At 46.9% G+C, this 14,156-nt stretch overlaps 1 protein-coding gene across 3 annotated transcripts in view; it reads left to right on the forward strand.

The window, feature by feature from the left end:
• The first annotated feature begins 2,319 nt into the window (after positions 1-2,319).
• panx1a (pannexin 1a) overlaps positions 2,320-14,156 on the forward strand; it is an 88,886-nt gene continuing 77,049 nt past the window's right edge. For all 3 annotated transcript variants that reach the window (XM_060826555.1, XM_060826556.1, XM_060826557.1), the window contains exon 1: positions 2,320-2,770. In XM_060826555.1, the coding sequence (XP_060682538.1) occupies positions 2,590-2,770 (181 nt within the window). In that variant the 5' untranslated portion in view covers positions 2,320-2,589. The remainder of the gene's footprint in view (positions 2,771-14,156) is intronic.

Below are 14,156 nucleotides of genomic sequence, written 5' to 3' on the forward strand. Positions count from 1 at the left end.
ATGTAGAAAAAGCAGGTTGGGCCCCTCGTGGTGTAGTGATAGAGTCCCTACCCCTGGACCAGGAGGCCCAGGTTCAAGTTCCACTTGCTCCAGAGGTTTCCCTGGTGAGACCACACTTGGAATATTGTGTCCAGTTCTGGTTGTCCTACTATAGGAAAGATACAGAGGCTTTGGAGAGGGGCAAACAAGGTTTCCCAGGATGCTGCCTGGACTGGAGGGCTTGTCTTATAAAGAAAGGTTGAAAAAGCTTTGACAAACCCATTCCTTTACCTTATTACTCTACATTAACCCCTAACTATCACATCTCCCTACACTATGGGCAATTTAGCATGGACAATTCACCTAACCTACACATCTTTGGATTGTGAGAGGAAACCCACACGGAAACAGGGAGAATGTGTAAACTCAACTCAGACAGTCGCCTGAGGCTGTCATTGAACCTGGAGCCCGGTGAGGCAGCAGTGCTAACCACTGAGCAACCGTGCCACCCTACATTTGGGCTGTGTAGTGGCTCAGTGGTTAACACTGTTAACCTCACAGGGATCCAGGTTTGATTCCAGCCTCGGGAGTCTGTCTGTCTGTCTGTCTGTCTGTCTGTGTGGAGTTTCCACATTCTCTCCGTGTCTGCGTTGGTTTCCTCCAGATGCTCCGGTTTCCTCCCACAATCCAAAGATGTGCAGGTTCAGTGAATTGGCCATGCTAAATTGCCCATAATGTTCAGGCATGTGTAGGTTAGGTGCATTAGTTCAAGGGTAAATGTAGGATAGTAGGGTGGGGAACAGGTCTGGGTGGGTTGCTCTTTGGAGAGCTGGTGTAGACTTGGGCTGAAGGGCCTGATTCCACACTGTCTAATCATAGAATCCCTACAATGTGCTGGAAGACCGCTTTCTTTGCTGGTAAAATGTTGAGATTCTGTTTAATTTAATGTGTTCATTGATTAAATTGAACTAATTTAAGTACTTACATTATGATTTTTTTCTGCTTTGAGTATTCACACTGGAGTTGATACAAGAACATTTATGAGGATGTTTCCAATCAGGAAGGCAATGGCCTCGTGGTATTATCACATGACTGTTAATCCACAGAGCCAGATTATTCTGGAGATCTGGATTTGAATCCTACAATGGCAGATCGTGGAATTTTATTTCAATTTAAAAAATCAGATTAAGAGTTGAATGATGAATTAACTATTGGGGAAAACCCCATCTGGTTCAATAATGCCCCTTACCTGGTCTGGCCTACATGTGACTGCTAACTTTTAACTGGGCAAGGATAAAGTGAGGACTGCAGATCAGAGTCAAAAAGTGTGGCACTGGAAAAGCACAGTAGGTCAGGCAGTATCTGAGGTGCAGGAGAGTTAACATTTCAGGCATAAGCCCTTCATCAGGAATGTGCAGGCTGATGAGGGGCTTATGCCCAAAACGTCAACTGACCTGCTCCTCGGATGCTGCCTGATCTCCTGCGCTTTTCCAGCTCTGCACTTTTTGACTTTTAACTGGGCAAGATGAGCAATAAATGCTGGCCTACCCGATGATGCCCTCATCCTGCGAATGAACATAAAAATTGGAGAGTTTTAGCTGTTTGAAAAATTGAATTGCTTAGAACTATTTTCTTTTGAAACCCTGGGAAAAGAGATTTAGTGGAGTGTTTGAGAGGCCTGAGCGGACTGTTCAGGAAGGATCAATTTTCCTTGGCAAAGAAATCAATAATTAGCTGGCATAGATTTAAAGTAACTTTTTAAAAAGGCTGGAGAGAATTGTAAATCTTTTTTTACCTGGTAGACACCTGGAACTCATTGAATGAAAATCTGATGGAGATAGAAAGCCTTATTAAATTTAAAAAACATTTGTATACAAACTAGACAATGGACAAAGAACTGGAAAGTAGAATTAGGTTGCATAGTACATTTTAGCGAGTGTAGACACAAGGGCCTATGGCCTATATGTTGTATGTCTACCTCCTCTTCAAAAACTTGTTTATTTCTTGTATACTAATTTCTACAGCGTAAATGCAATTGGAGGATATAAAAAATATAATTTGAGACATTCAGGGATCGTGAATGGCGTTATACAAAGGTAAATCTTCCTTAAATTGTAAATTAGCAATTTTCTGGTAAGGTATAACCCTTCGAGTTTTGTACTGCGTTGGGCTCTCTACATCATGATTCAGCGTGGAGTGTTCATCCATAGTGATGGCCTCTTTCTTTGTTCTGCACTGTTAAACTGTAACACTGGACGCTGTTATTGCATGTGACAGTGCAGCTGGGATTTCCACTTTCTCCAAGCGGGGGAGCCGACAACAGTGAAACCTCCGGAAGTATCACTTCTGGAAACAAGCTTCACATTGGCACATGTGAAAATGAAAGCCTGCCTGGGATATCCGAGGCAAAAAGATCTTGTTTGACAACACTCGAGCACTGGGGAGAAGGCGCTGGGCTGAAGTTTGTTCTGTCCCTAGTCAGAACCACACCCGGATTTATCGTCTCATTCTCTCTGTCCGCCTTTTGGACACTCTGCATTGTGGGGATGAGCTCCGTACTTTAGGTGGGCAAACTGACACTTATTTGGTTAGAATAAGTGGCTACGGGCGATGGCTATAACTCACGCTGCGGCTGAGTACGTGTTCTCGGATTTTCTTCTGAAGGAGCCGGGGGGTTGCAGACTCCGGGGAGTGAGACTGGAACTGGCCGCGGATAAGATAGTCACACTGGTATCGGCTGGCCTGCCTCTCCTGCTCATCTCTCTGGCCTTTGCTCAAGAAATCTCAGTAGGTAAGTGCGACGCTGTATCTTTTATACCGACACTTCAGTATGTGTGTGGAATAAACAACAAACCACTCGCTTGTCCGCACCAGGCTGCCGACTTGTTCAGATTTTTTAAAAATTAAATTTTGTACAACTTTAATCGTAAGGGGCGATCTTGTTTTTGCTTTTCTCCTACTTCAACAACAACTTAACGTTTACATAGCATCCTTAATTTGCTGAAACGTTCCCAAGCACTTAAGAGTCATGGAGTCATAGAGATGTACAGCACGGAAACAGACCCTCAGTCGAACTTGTCCATGCCAACTAGATATCCCAACCCAATCTAGTCCCACCTACCAGCACCCGGCCCATATCCCTCCAAACCCTTCCTATTCACTTACCCATCCAGATGCCTTTGAAATGTTGCAATTGTACTAACCTCCACCATTTCCTCAGGCAGCTCATTCCATACACGCACCACCCTCTGCGTGAAAAAGTTGCCCCATAGGTTTTTTTTTATATATTTCCTCTCTCACCCTAAATCTATGCCCTTTAGTTTTCCACTCCCCCACCCCAGGAAAAAGAGATCCTATCCATGTCCCTAATGATTTTATAAACCTCTAAGATCTCCCCTCAGCCTCCGACTCTCCAGAGAAAACAGCCCAAGCCTATTCAACCTCTCCCTATAGCTCAAATCCTCCAACCGTGGCAACATCCTTGAAAGATTTACAAGTTTCACAACATCTTTCCAATAGGAAGGAGACCAGAATTGCTCGCAATATTCTAATAGTGGCCTAACCAACGTCCTATACAGCTGCAACATGCCCTCCCAACTCCTATACTCAATACTCTGACCAATAAAGGAAAGCATACCAAACCCCTCCTTCACTATCCTATCTACCTGTGACTCTACTTTCAAGGAGCTATGAACCTGCATTCCAAGGTCTTTTTGTTCATCAACACTCCCTAGAACCTTACTATTAAGTGTATAAGTCCTGCTAAGATTTACTTTCCGAAAATGCAGCACCTCTCATTTATCTAAATTAAACTCCATCAGCCACTTCTCAGCCCATTGGCCCATCTGATCAAGATCCTGTTGTAATCTGAGGTAACCTTCGCTGTCCACTACACCTCCAATTTTGGTGTCATCTGCAAACTTACTAAGTCAACCTCTTATGCTCCCATCCAAATCACTTATATAAATGAAAAAAAGTAGTAGACTCAGCACTGATCCTTGTGGCACTCCACTGGTCACAGGCTTCCAATCTGTAAAACAACCCTCTACCACCACCACCCTCTGTCCTCCAACTTCAAGCCAGTTCTGTATCCAAATGTCTAGTTGTCCCTGTAATCTTGCTGAACAGTCTCCCATGGGGAACCTTGTCGAACGCCCTACTGAAGTCCCATGTAGATCACATCAACTGCTCTGCCCTCATCAATCCTCTTTGTTACTTCTTCAAAAAACTCAATCAAGTTTGTGAGATATGATTTCCCACACACAAAGCCATGTTAATTCACCCTAATCAGTCCTCGCCTTTCCAAATAACATGTCCCTCAGGACTCCCTTGCCCACCATCGACATCAGACTCACTGGTCTGTGGTTCCCTGGCTTGTCCTTTATCACCTTTCTTACATAGTGGCACCACATTAGCCAACCTCCAGTCTTCCAGCACCTCACCTGTGACTATCGATGATACAAATATCTCAGTAAGAGGCCCAGCAGTCACCTCCCTAGCTTCCCACAGAGTTTTAGGGTACACCTGATCAGGTCCTGTGGATTTATCCACTTTTATGCATTTCAAGACATCCAGCACTTCCTCCTCTGTATTATGGACATTTTTCAAGATGTCACCATCTATTTCCCTACATTCTATATCTTCCATGTCCTTTTCCACAGTAAATACTGATGCAAAATACTCATTTAGTATCGCTCCCATCTCCTATGGCTCCACACAAAGGCTGCTTTGCTGATCTTTGAGGGGCCCTATTCTCTCCCTAGTAACCCTTTTGTGCTTAATGTATTTGTAAAAACCCTTTGGATTCTCCTTAACTCTATTTGCCAAAGCTATGTCATGCCCCCTTTTTGCTCTCCTGACTTCCCTCTTAAGTATACTCCTACTGCCATTATACTCTTCTAAGGATTCACTTGTTCTATCCTATCAATATCTGACATATGCTTCCTTCTTTTTCTTAACCAAACCTCCAATCCAGCATTTCCTATACCTACCAGCCTTGCCTTTCACCCTAACAGGAATATACTTTCTCTGGACTCTCGCTATCTCAGTTCGGAAGGCTTCCCATTTTCCAGCTGTCCCTTTCTGTGAACATCTGTGACCAATCAGCTTTGAAAAGTTCTTGCCTAATACTGTCAAAATTGATCTTTCTTCAATTTAGAACTTCAACTTTTAGATCTGGTCTATCCTTTTCCATAACTATTTTATACCTAATAGAATTATGGTTGCTGGTGCCAAAGTGCTCCCCCACTGACACCTCAGTCACCTGCCCTGCCTTATTTCCTAAGAGTAGGTCAAGTTTTGCGCCTCCTGTAGTAAGTACACCCACATACTGAATCAGATAACTTTTTGTACATACTTAATAAATCCCTCTCCATCTAAACCCTTAACTATGGCAGTCCCAGTCATGTTTGGAAAGTTAAAATCACCGACCATAATCACCCTATTATTCTTATAGATAACTGAGATCTTACAAATTTGTTCCTCAATTCCTTGCTGACTATTAGGGGTCTTTAATGCAATCCCAATAAGTTGATTGGTGTTCATCCCTTTCTTATTTCTCTGTTCCGCCGAAATAACTTCCCTGGATGTACTTCCAGGAATATCCTCCCTCAGTATAGCTGTAATGCTATCCCTTATCAAAAACGCCACTCTTCCTCCTCTCTTGTCTCCCTGTCTATCCTTCCTGTAGCATTTGTATCTTGGAACATTAAGCTGCCAGTTCTGTCCATCCCTGAGCCATGTTTCTGTAACTGCAATGGTATCCCAGTCCCATGTTCCTAACCATACCCTGAGTTCATCTGCCTTCCCTCTTAGGCCTCTTGCATTTAAATAAATGCCATTTAATTCATTAGTCCTACCTTGTTCTCTGCTTTGTCCCTGCCTTCCCTGACTGTTTGACTCGCTTTTGTTCTGAACTGTATCAGTCTCAGATTGATCTCTTTCCTCCCCATCTCTCTGGGTCCCACCCCCACCCAACTTACAAGTTTAAATTCTCCCGAGCAAATCTCCCTGTTAGTATATTAGTCCCCTTCCAATTTAGGTGCAATCCGTCCTTCTTGTACAGGTTCATCAAAACATTATCAAACAACATTTGACACTTGGCCCCGTGGAAAGATATTGAGGCTAATAGCCTTGATCAAGAAAGTAGAATTTAAACAGTGCCATAGGTGGGTAAAGAGAGACAGAGGTGCTGGGAGAAATGCAGAAGCTTAAGGCCGAGGAATCTGAAGGCACAAATGATGGAGTGATTAAAAATTGGGAATCCTCAAGAGGCTAGAAATAGAGGAGCACAGATACATTCACGATCTGGAATTAGAAGAAGTTAATGAGTTGGGGAGGAGGAAATTTGAAAACAAGGATATGGTTATAAAGTTGAGATGTTGCTTAAGTAAGAACCAGGAAAAGCCAGTAAGCACAAGAGAAATGGGTGTATGGCATTTGGTGAAAGTTAGGACATACCGACAGATTTGGTGAATGCACATTTCTTTGGGTGGGGTAAGGGAATATGGTAGGCTAACTAAACATATTTTCAAAGTCATTTTCAGAGGTAGCAAAAGTATGAATGAGTATCCCAGTTGAAGAACTGAGACAGTTGGGCAAAGTTTTAGAGATGGAAATAGATAAAATCAGTGATTGCATCGATATGCGATCATAAGCTAATCTCTTGGTGAAATGTAACACCATGGTTTCTTCCTTGTCTATGTGTATATTTCTGATGATGTCCAAGAATATACACATAGACAAGGAAGAAACCATGGTCTCATTTGATGTAACGGCACTGTTCACTTCTATTGACAAAACCCTAGCCAGAGAAACACTATCCAACCTGCTGGACATACACAACAGACAACAGGACGCTGAACCTATTAACAAAGACGGCATACATAAACTACTGGACCTGTGCCTCACAACACACTTCACATTCAACAACCAGATATTTGAACAAATCAACGGAACACCCATGGGCTCACCGATCTCTGGACTCCTAGCAGAAGCAGTAATGCAAAAGGTTAGAAAAAACAGTTTTAACGCAATTACAACCCAAACTCTGGGTCAGATACGTGGACGACGCCTTTGTAAATCATTAAAAACACAGAAATAGAGAACACACACAGGATCATCAATGCCACACTCACAGGAATCCGATTCACAAGAGAGAGGAAGAAAAGGACAACCAGTTCCCATTCCTAGACGTGATGGTACAAAGAACACCGAGCGGAGAATTCACCACGAAGGTATACAGGAAAGCCACACACACGGACCAAGTCCTGAACTATGAAAGCAACCACCCCAACACACACAAACGAAGTTGCATCAGGACATTATTCAAAAGGGCCACAACACACTGCAGCACACCTGAACTACAAAAAGAGGAAGAAGAACACCCATACAAGGTATTCACCAAAAACGGATACCCGTGCAATTGCATCAACAGATGCCTTAGGGAAAGACAACAAAATGAGGACATGCCACAACCCAAAGGACTGGCCACACTCCCATACATCAGGAGCATTTCTGAACTGACAGCCAGACTGCTGCGACCACTAGGACTCATAACAGCACACAAACCAACAGCCACCCTCAGACAACAACTCACCAGGACAAAGGACCCGATACCCAGCATGAGAAAAACCAACGTAGTGTACAAAATCCCATGCAAGGACTGCACAAAACACTACATACGACAAACAGGAAGACAGCTAACAACCCGCATCCATGAACACCAACTAGCCACGAAACGACACGACCAGCTATTCGTAGTAGCCATACACTCAGATGACAAACAACACGAATTCGACTGGGACAACACCACTATTATAGGGCAGGCCAAACAGAGAACAGCCAGAGAATTCCTAGAGGCATGGCACTCATCCACAAATTCTATCAACAGACACATCGACCTAGACCCTATATACCGGCCACTGTAGCAGACAGCAACTGACAACCGGAAGCGGCAGATTCAAACCAGTATAAATGCCTGAGGAATCAGCACAGAAGCGCTTCACAGGAAGCTCCCAAGCACTGAAGATGTCACCTAGAAAGGGGATGAAACATTTGCAAGAAAAACTCCCAGCTCGGCGAACAGAACCACAACAAGGTTAATGTGCATGTACACAAGCAGGAAGCTGAAAGAACACAACAAGCCAGGCAGCATTAGAAGGTGGCGAAGTCAATGTTTTGAGTGTAAGCCTTTTTCAGAATTGGAATGGGTGTAAGAGGAATTGCAGATAAAGGGAGGGGTTGGGGGAGAGTTTTGGGTGGGGAGAGGGGCAGAGTGGTAAGGTAGGGATAGGTGGATACAGATAAAGAGTACAACCTGGTTGGTCGATGGGAGGAATGAATCTGGTTAGTAGTTGGAATAAGGTTGATCTGACAAATGGAATGGAAGGGGGTGGGGGGGTGGAAAGGGAGTCAGGGGGGTGGGTAGGAGGTTATTTGAAATTGTAGAGCTTGATGTTGAATCCTCTGGGTTGTAGGCTGCTCAGGTGGAAGATGAGGTTTTGTTACTCCAATTTGCAGTCTGATTCACTGTGGCAGTGGAGGAGCTGAGGAAGGTCATGTCAGAAAGGGAGTGGGAGGGGGGAATTAAAATGGGCGGTGACTGGGAGGTCAGGTCAGCCCATGCGGGCCCAGCTGAGATGCTTGGTGAAATATGTCCTGAGTTTACATTTGGCCTCACCGATGTAGAGAAGACCACATTGGAAGCTCTGGATGCAATAAACTAGGTTGGAGGAGAGGCAGGTGAGAATGTCTGTCTCACCTGGAAGGACTGTTTGGGGCCCTGGTTGGAGGTGAGCGCTGTAGTGTGCCAGCAAGTTCTGGACCTTTTACACTTACAAGGGAATGTACCAGGGAATTTGAGGATGGTTGGTGGGAACCAAGGACTGGTGAAGGAACGGTCATTGCAGAAGGCAGAGAGGGGTGGGAGAGGAAGATGTTACTGGTGGTGGCATCCGATGGGAGTTAGCAAAATTATTTAAAGATGATACATTGGATGTGGAGACTGATGGGGTGGTATGTGAGGACAAGGTGGATCATGCCTTTACTGTGTTTGGAGCGGGGTGGTTGAGAGCAGTGGAGCTGGGAATGGAGGAAGTGTGGTGGAGGACTGTCTGGATGACAAAGGGGGGAATGCATCTTTTGTTCAAAATGGGTAGACATCAGGGATGCTTGGAAGCAGGGAATCAGAAAGGCTAATGGAATGTTAGCCTTTATTATGAGAAAAATTGAATGTGGAAGTAAATGCATAAACTTTATTTATACAGGACATCAGTGAGATCACATTTGATATACTGTGTAGACTGTTGCTCACTTTATTTAAGGAAGAGTATAAATAAGTTGCATGCAATTCAGCGGTGGTTTAGTAGATTGATACCTGATAATAAACAGTTTCTTTCATGAGGAAACATTAGATAGGCTGGGCTCAATTTAATGAAGGTTTAGTAGAGCAGAGGGGGTTGGTTGACTTAACTTGATTTGATCAAGCTTAAGTTAAACTTCTAACTGGTCTTTACAAGGTGGATGTAGAAAGGAGTTTTACTCATGTGGATGAGTCTACAACTAGGAGACTCTTTTAAAATTAGGGATCACCTTTCAGGACACAGTTAAGGGTTTTTTTTCTCTGAGAAGGTTGATGGAGTTCAATGTAGCTAAGTGTGAAGTTATTCACTTTGGTAGGAGTAACAAGAAGATGGATTACTGGGCTAATGGTAGGCTACTTGGTAGTGTGGATGAGCAGAGGGATCTTGGTGTCCATGTACACAGATCTCTGAAAGTTGCCACCCAGGTAAATAGTGCTGTGAAGAAGGCATGTGGCGTACTGGGCTTTATTGGTAGAGGAATTGAGTTCCGGGGTCCTGAGGTCATGTTGCAGTTGTATAAGACTCTGGTGCGGCCTCATCTGGAGTATTGTGTGCAGTTTTGGTCGCCGTACTATAGGAAGGTTGTGGAGGCACTGGAATGGGTGCAGAGGAGGTTTACCAGGATGTTGCCTGGCATGGTAGGAAGATCGTATGAGGAAAGGCTGAGGCACTTGGGGCTGTTCTCATTGGAGAAAAGAAGGTTTAGGGGAGATTTGATAGAGGTGTACAAGATGATTAGGGGTTTAGATAGGGTTGACAGTGAGAACCTTTTTCCACTAATGGGGTCAGCTGTTACTAGGGGACACAGCTTTAAATTAAGGGGAGGTTGGTATAGGACAGATGTTAGGGGTAGATTCTTTACTCAGCGGGTTGTGAGTTCATGGAATGCCCTGCCAGTAGCAGTGGTGGACTCTCCCTCTTTATGGTCATTTAAGCGGGCATTGGATAAGCATATGGAGGTTATTGGGCTAGTGTAGGTTAGGTAGGCTTCGGTCGGCGCAACATCGAGGGCCGAAAATACTGCACTGTACTTTCTATGTTCTATGTTCTATGTTTTTGGATTTAGCAGCAGTTAATTGAGGTGGATTATTCAATATTTTAAGGCAGAGGTACATTACTCTGATTCCTTTGCCGAACAAGAATCTAAGGGACAGATGAAAATGTGGAATTTGTTGCACAAGCAGATCACCATTTTGAATGACAGAGCAGGTTGGAAGGACCAAATAGCCTACATCTGCCGTTAATTTGTATTGTAGTGGATATCTGGCTATGATTGGACATATACGAATGGATAAAAAATGAGGTCTGCAGATGCTGGAGATCACAGTTGAAAATGTGTTGCTGGTGAAAGCACAGCAGGTTAGGCAGCATCCAAGGAATAGGAAATTCGACGTTTCGGGCATAAGCCCTTCATCAGGAATGAGGAGAGTGTGCCAAGCAGGCTAAGATAAAAGGTAGGGAGGAGGGACTTGGGGTAGGAGCGATGGAGATGTGATAGGTGGAAGGAGGTCAAGGTGAGGGTGATAGGCCGGAGTGGGGTGGGGGCGGAGAGGTCAGGAAGAAGATTGCAGGTTAGGAGGGCGGTGCTGAGTTGAGGGAACCGACTGAGACAAGGTGGGGGGAGGGGAAATGAGGAAACTGGAGAAATCTGAGTTCATCCCTTGTGGTTGGAGGGGTCCCAGGCAGAAGATGAGGCACTCCTCCTCCAGCCGTCGTGTTGTTATGTTCTGCCGGTGGAGGAGTCCAAGGACCTGCATGTCCTCGGTGGAGTGGGAGGGAGAGTTAAAGTGTTGAGCCACGGGGTGGTTGGGTTGGTTGGTCCGGTTGGTTGCTCCCACGAGGAGGTTGAACAGTTCATCAACTTTACTAACACCTTCCATCCCGACCTCAAATTCACCTGGATTTTCACGATGGACATCCAGTCCCTGTACACCTCCATCCCCGATCACGAAGGACTCAAAGCCCTCCGCTTCTTCCTTTCCCGCCGCACCAACCAGTACCCTTCCACTGACACCCTCCTTCGACTGACTGAACTGGTCCTCACCCTGAATAACTTCTCTTTTCAATCCTCCCACTTACTCCAAACTAAAGGAGTTGCCATGGGCACCCGCATGGGCCCCAGCTATGCCTGTCTCTTCGTAGGATATGTGGAACAGTCCATCTTCCGCAACTACACTGGCACCACCCCCCACCTTTTCCTCCGCTACATCGATGACTGTATCGGCGCTGCCTCGTGCTCCCACGAGGAGGTTGAACAGTTCATCAACTTTACTAACACCTTCCATCCCGACCTCAAATTCAAATTCACCTGGATATCACATCTCCATCGCCCCTCCCCCAAGTCCCTCCTCCCTACCTTTTATCTTAGCCTACTTGGCACACTCTCCTCATTCCTGATGAAGGGCTTATGCCCGAAACGTCGAATTTCCTATTCCTTGGATGCTGCCTAACCTGCTGTGCTTTAACCAGCAACACATTTTCAACTGTGATCTCCAGCATCTGCAGACCGCACTTTTTAACCCGAAGATTTTAACCTACTGCGAATCCTCTTACAAGGATGCCTTCCTTGAAGAAGCTCTCTTCTTCCCTCTACAAGGATTTCAGTGAGTCTCTCTCTCACTGCACCCCCCAGGTCATCTCCTCTGCACAGAAACTCTTCAGCCACGTTCTCAAACAGACTCGCTACCACAGCCACATCTCCTTCCTCAGCACCTGCCTACGGAACTGACTGATCCCACACGGACTCTGAACTACATTCCAACCAACAAAATTTGGACCCAACCAGGACAACCTGTACCTACAACAAATCCGAAGCCTCCAGCATCAGACCTCCCTCCGGATCCTCCGCTCCACCCTTGCAGCCATGCGTCGCTACCTACATTCCCTGCAATCAGCCCTACCCCAGCTCAGGACAACACTTTCACAAACCTGCAAAGGACCTCTGCTGTTCTTCATCTACAGAAGAATCCACGCACTAAACAAACAGTTCTTCCTAGCCATATCAGAAATTAAAGACAGTAAGTACCGAAAACTTTCATGTACTTACCCCCACACTCGTGGTTCCTCAACTGTTCCAGAATCTTCTATCGGCCTGTCGGACGCCATTACACATGTGGCCGCTACAGCGCCCGCGGCACCAACGGCCGCTGCCGACCGTGACGTCACTTCCGCCCCCGCCGACCTCGGAGACTCCGCGATCGCCGCCCAAACAACCGCCCCGGCGATCACCGCACAGACAACCGCTTCCACGATCGCCAGGAAGATCGCCGACGGACTCGCGACCCCTGTGGCTACCGGGAATGACTACGGTTCTTTCGTCGCCACAACCATTTCCGCCCCTTCGGTTGCCGTCGCCGCAGCCACTTCAGCCCCCACTGACATCACTAACCTGCAGGATCACAACGCCTCAGGTTTCTCCGCCCCCATGCCGTCTTTCGTCACTACACGTAACCCCGCCCTCACGCAAACCTTCGTCACCACGCATAACCCCGCCCCCACGCCGACTTTCACCACCACACGTAACCCCGCCCCCATGCTTATTTCCGTCACGATGCATGACCCCGCCCCCACACTTGACTCCGTCCCCACACCGAGCAACGTCACCACGTCTAACCCCGCCCCTACAGCGATCTCTGTCCCCGCCCCTAACCCCGCCCCCACCCCCAGCTCCAGTCCCACACCAGGTCCTAGCTCCCAGCCTTGCCGGATCTTCACCATCCCTCCAGACCTCCCCCTCTCTGAGGATGAAAGATCAGTCCTCAGCAGAGGCCTCACCTTCATTCCCCTACGCCCTCGAATCAATGAGTTCAACACGCGGCGAGATATTGATCAATTTTTCCGCCGCCTTCACCTCCGTGCCTACTTTCACAGCCAAGACTCCCGCCCACCCTCTGACGACCCCTTCTCCCGCCTCCAATGCACCCCATCCACCTGGACACCCCGTGCTGGCCTCTTACCCGCCCTCGATCTATTTATAGCCAACTGCCGCCGCGACATTAACCGACTCAACCTGTCCACCCCTCTCACCCACACCAACCTCTCACCCTCAGTGCAGCCCTCCACTCCCTCTGCTCCAATCCCAACCTAACCATCAAACCGGCAGACAAGGGAGGCGTGGTAGTAGTTTGGCGCACCGACCTTTATACCGCTGAGGCCAAACGCCAGCTCGCGGACACCTCTTATCGCCCCCTCGACCACGACCCCACCTCCCACCACCAAACCATCATCTCCCAGACCATCCATAACCTCATCACCTCAGGGGATCTCCCATCCACCGCCTCCAACCTCATAGTCCTACAACCCCGCACCGCCCGTTTCTACCTCCTGCCCAAAATCCACAAACCTGAATGCCCCGGCCGACCCATTGTCTCAGCCTGCTCCTGCCCCACCGAACTCATCTCCGCATACCTCGACACGGTTCTGTCCCCTTTAGTCCAAGAACTCCCCACCTATGTTCGGGACACCACCCACGCCCTCCACCTTCTCCAGGATTTTCGCTTCCCCGGTCCCCAACGCCTTATTTTCACGATGGACATCCAGTCCCTGTACACCTCCATCCCCCATCACGAAGGACTCAAAGCCCTCCGCTTCTTCCTTTCCCGCCGCACCAACCAGTACCCTTCCACTGACACCCTCCTTCGACTGACTGAACTGGTCCTCACCCTGAATAACTTCTCTTTTCAATCCTCCCACTTCCTCCAAACTAAAGGAGTTGCCATGGGCCCCAGCTATGCCTGTCTCTTCGTAGGATATGTGGAACAGTCCATCTTCCGCAACTACACTGGCACCACCCCCCACCTTTTCCTCCGCTACATC

The sequence above is a fragment of the Hemiscyllium ocellatum genome, chromosome 6 (assembly GCF_020745735.1).
Source record: "Hemiscyllium ocellatum isolate sHemOce1 chromosome 6, sHemOce1.pat.X.cur, whole genome shotgun sequence".
Classification (NCBI taxonomy): Eukaryota; Metazoa; Chordata; class Chondrichthyes; order Orectolobiformes; family Hemiscylliidae; genus Hemiscyllium; species Hemiscyllium ocellatum.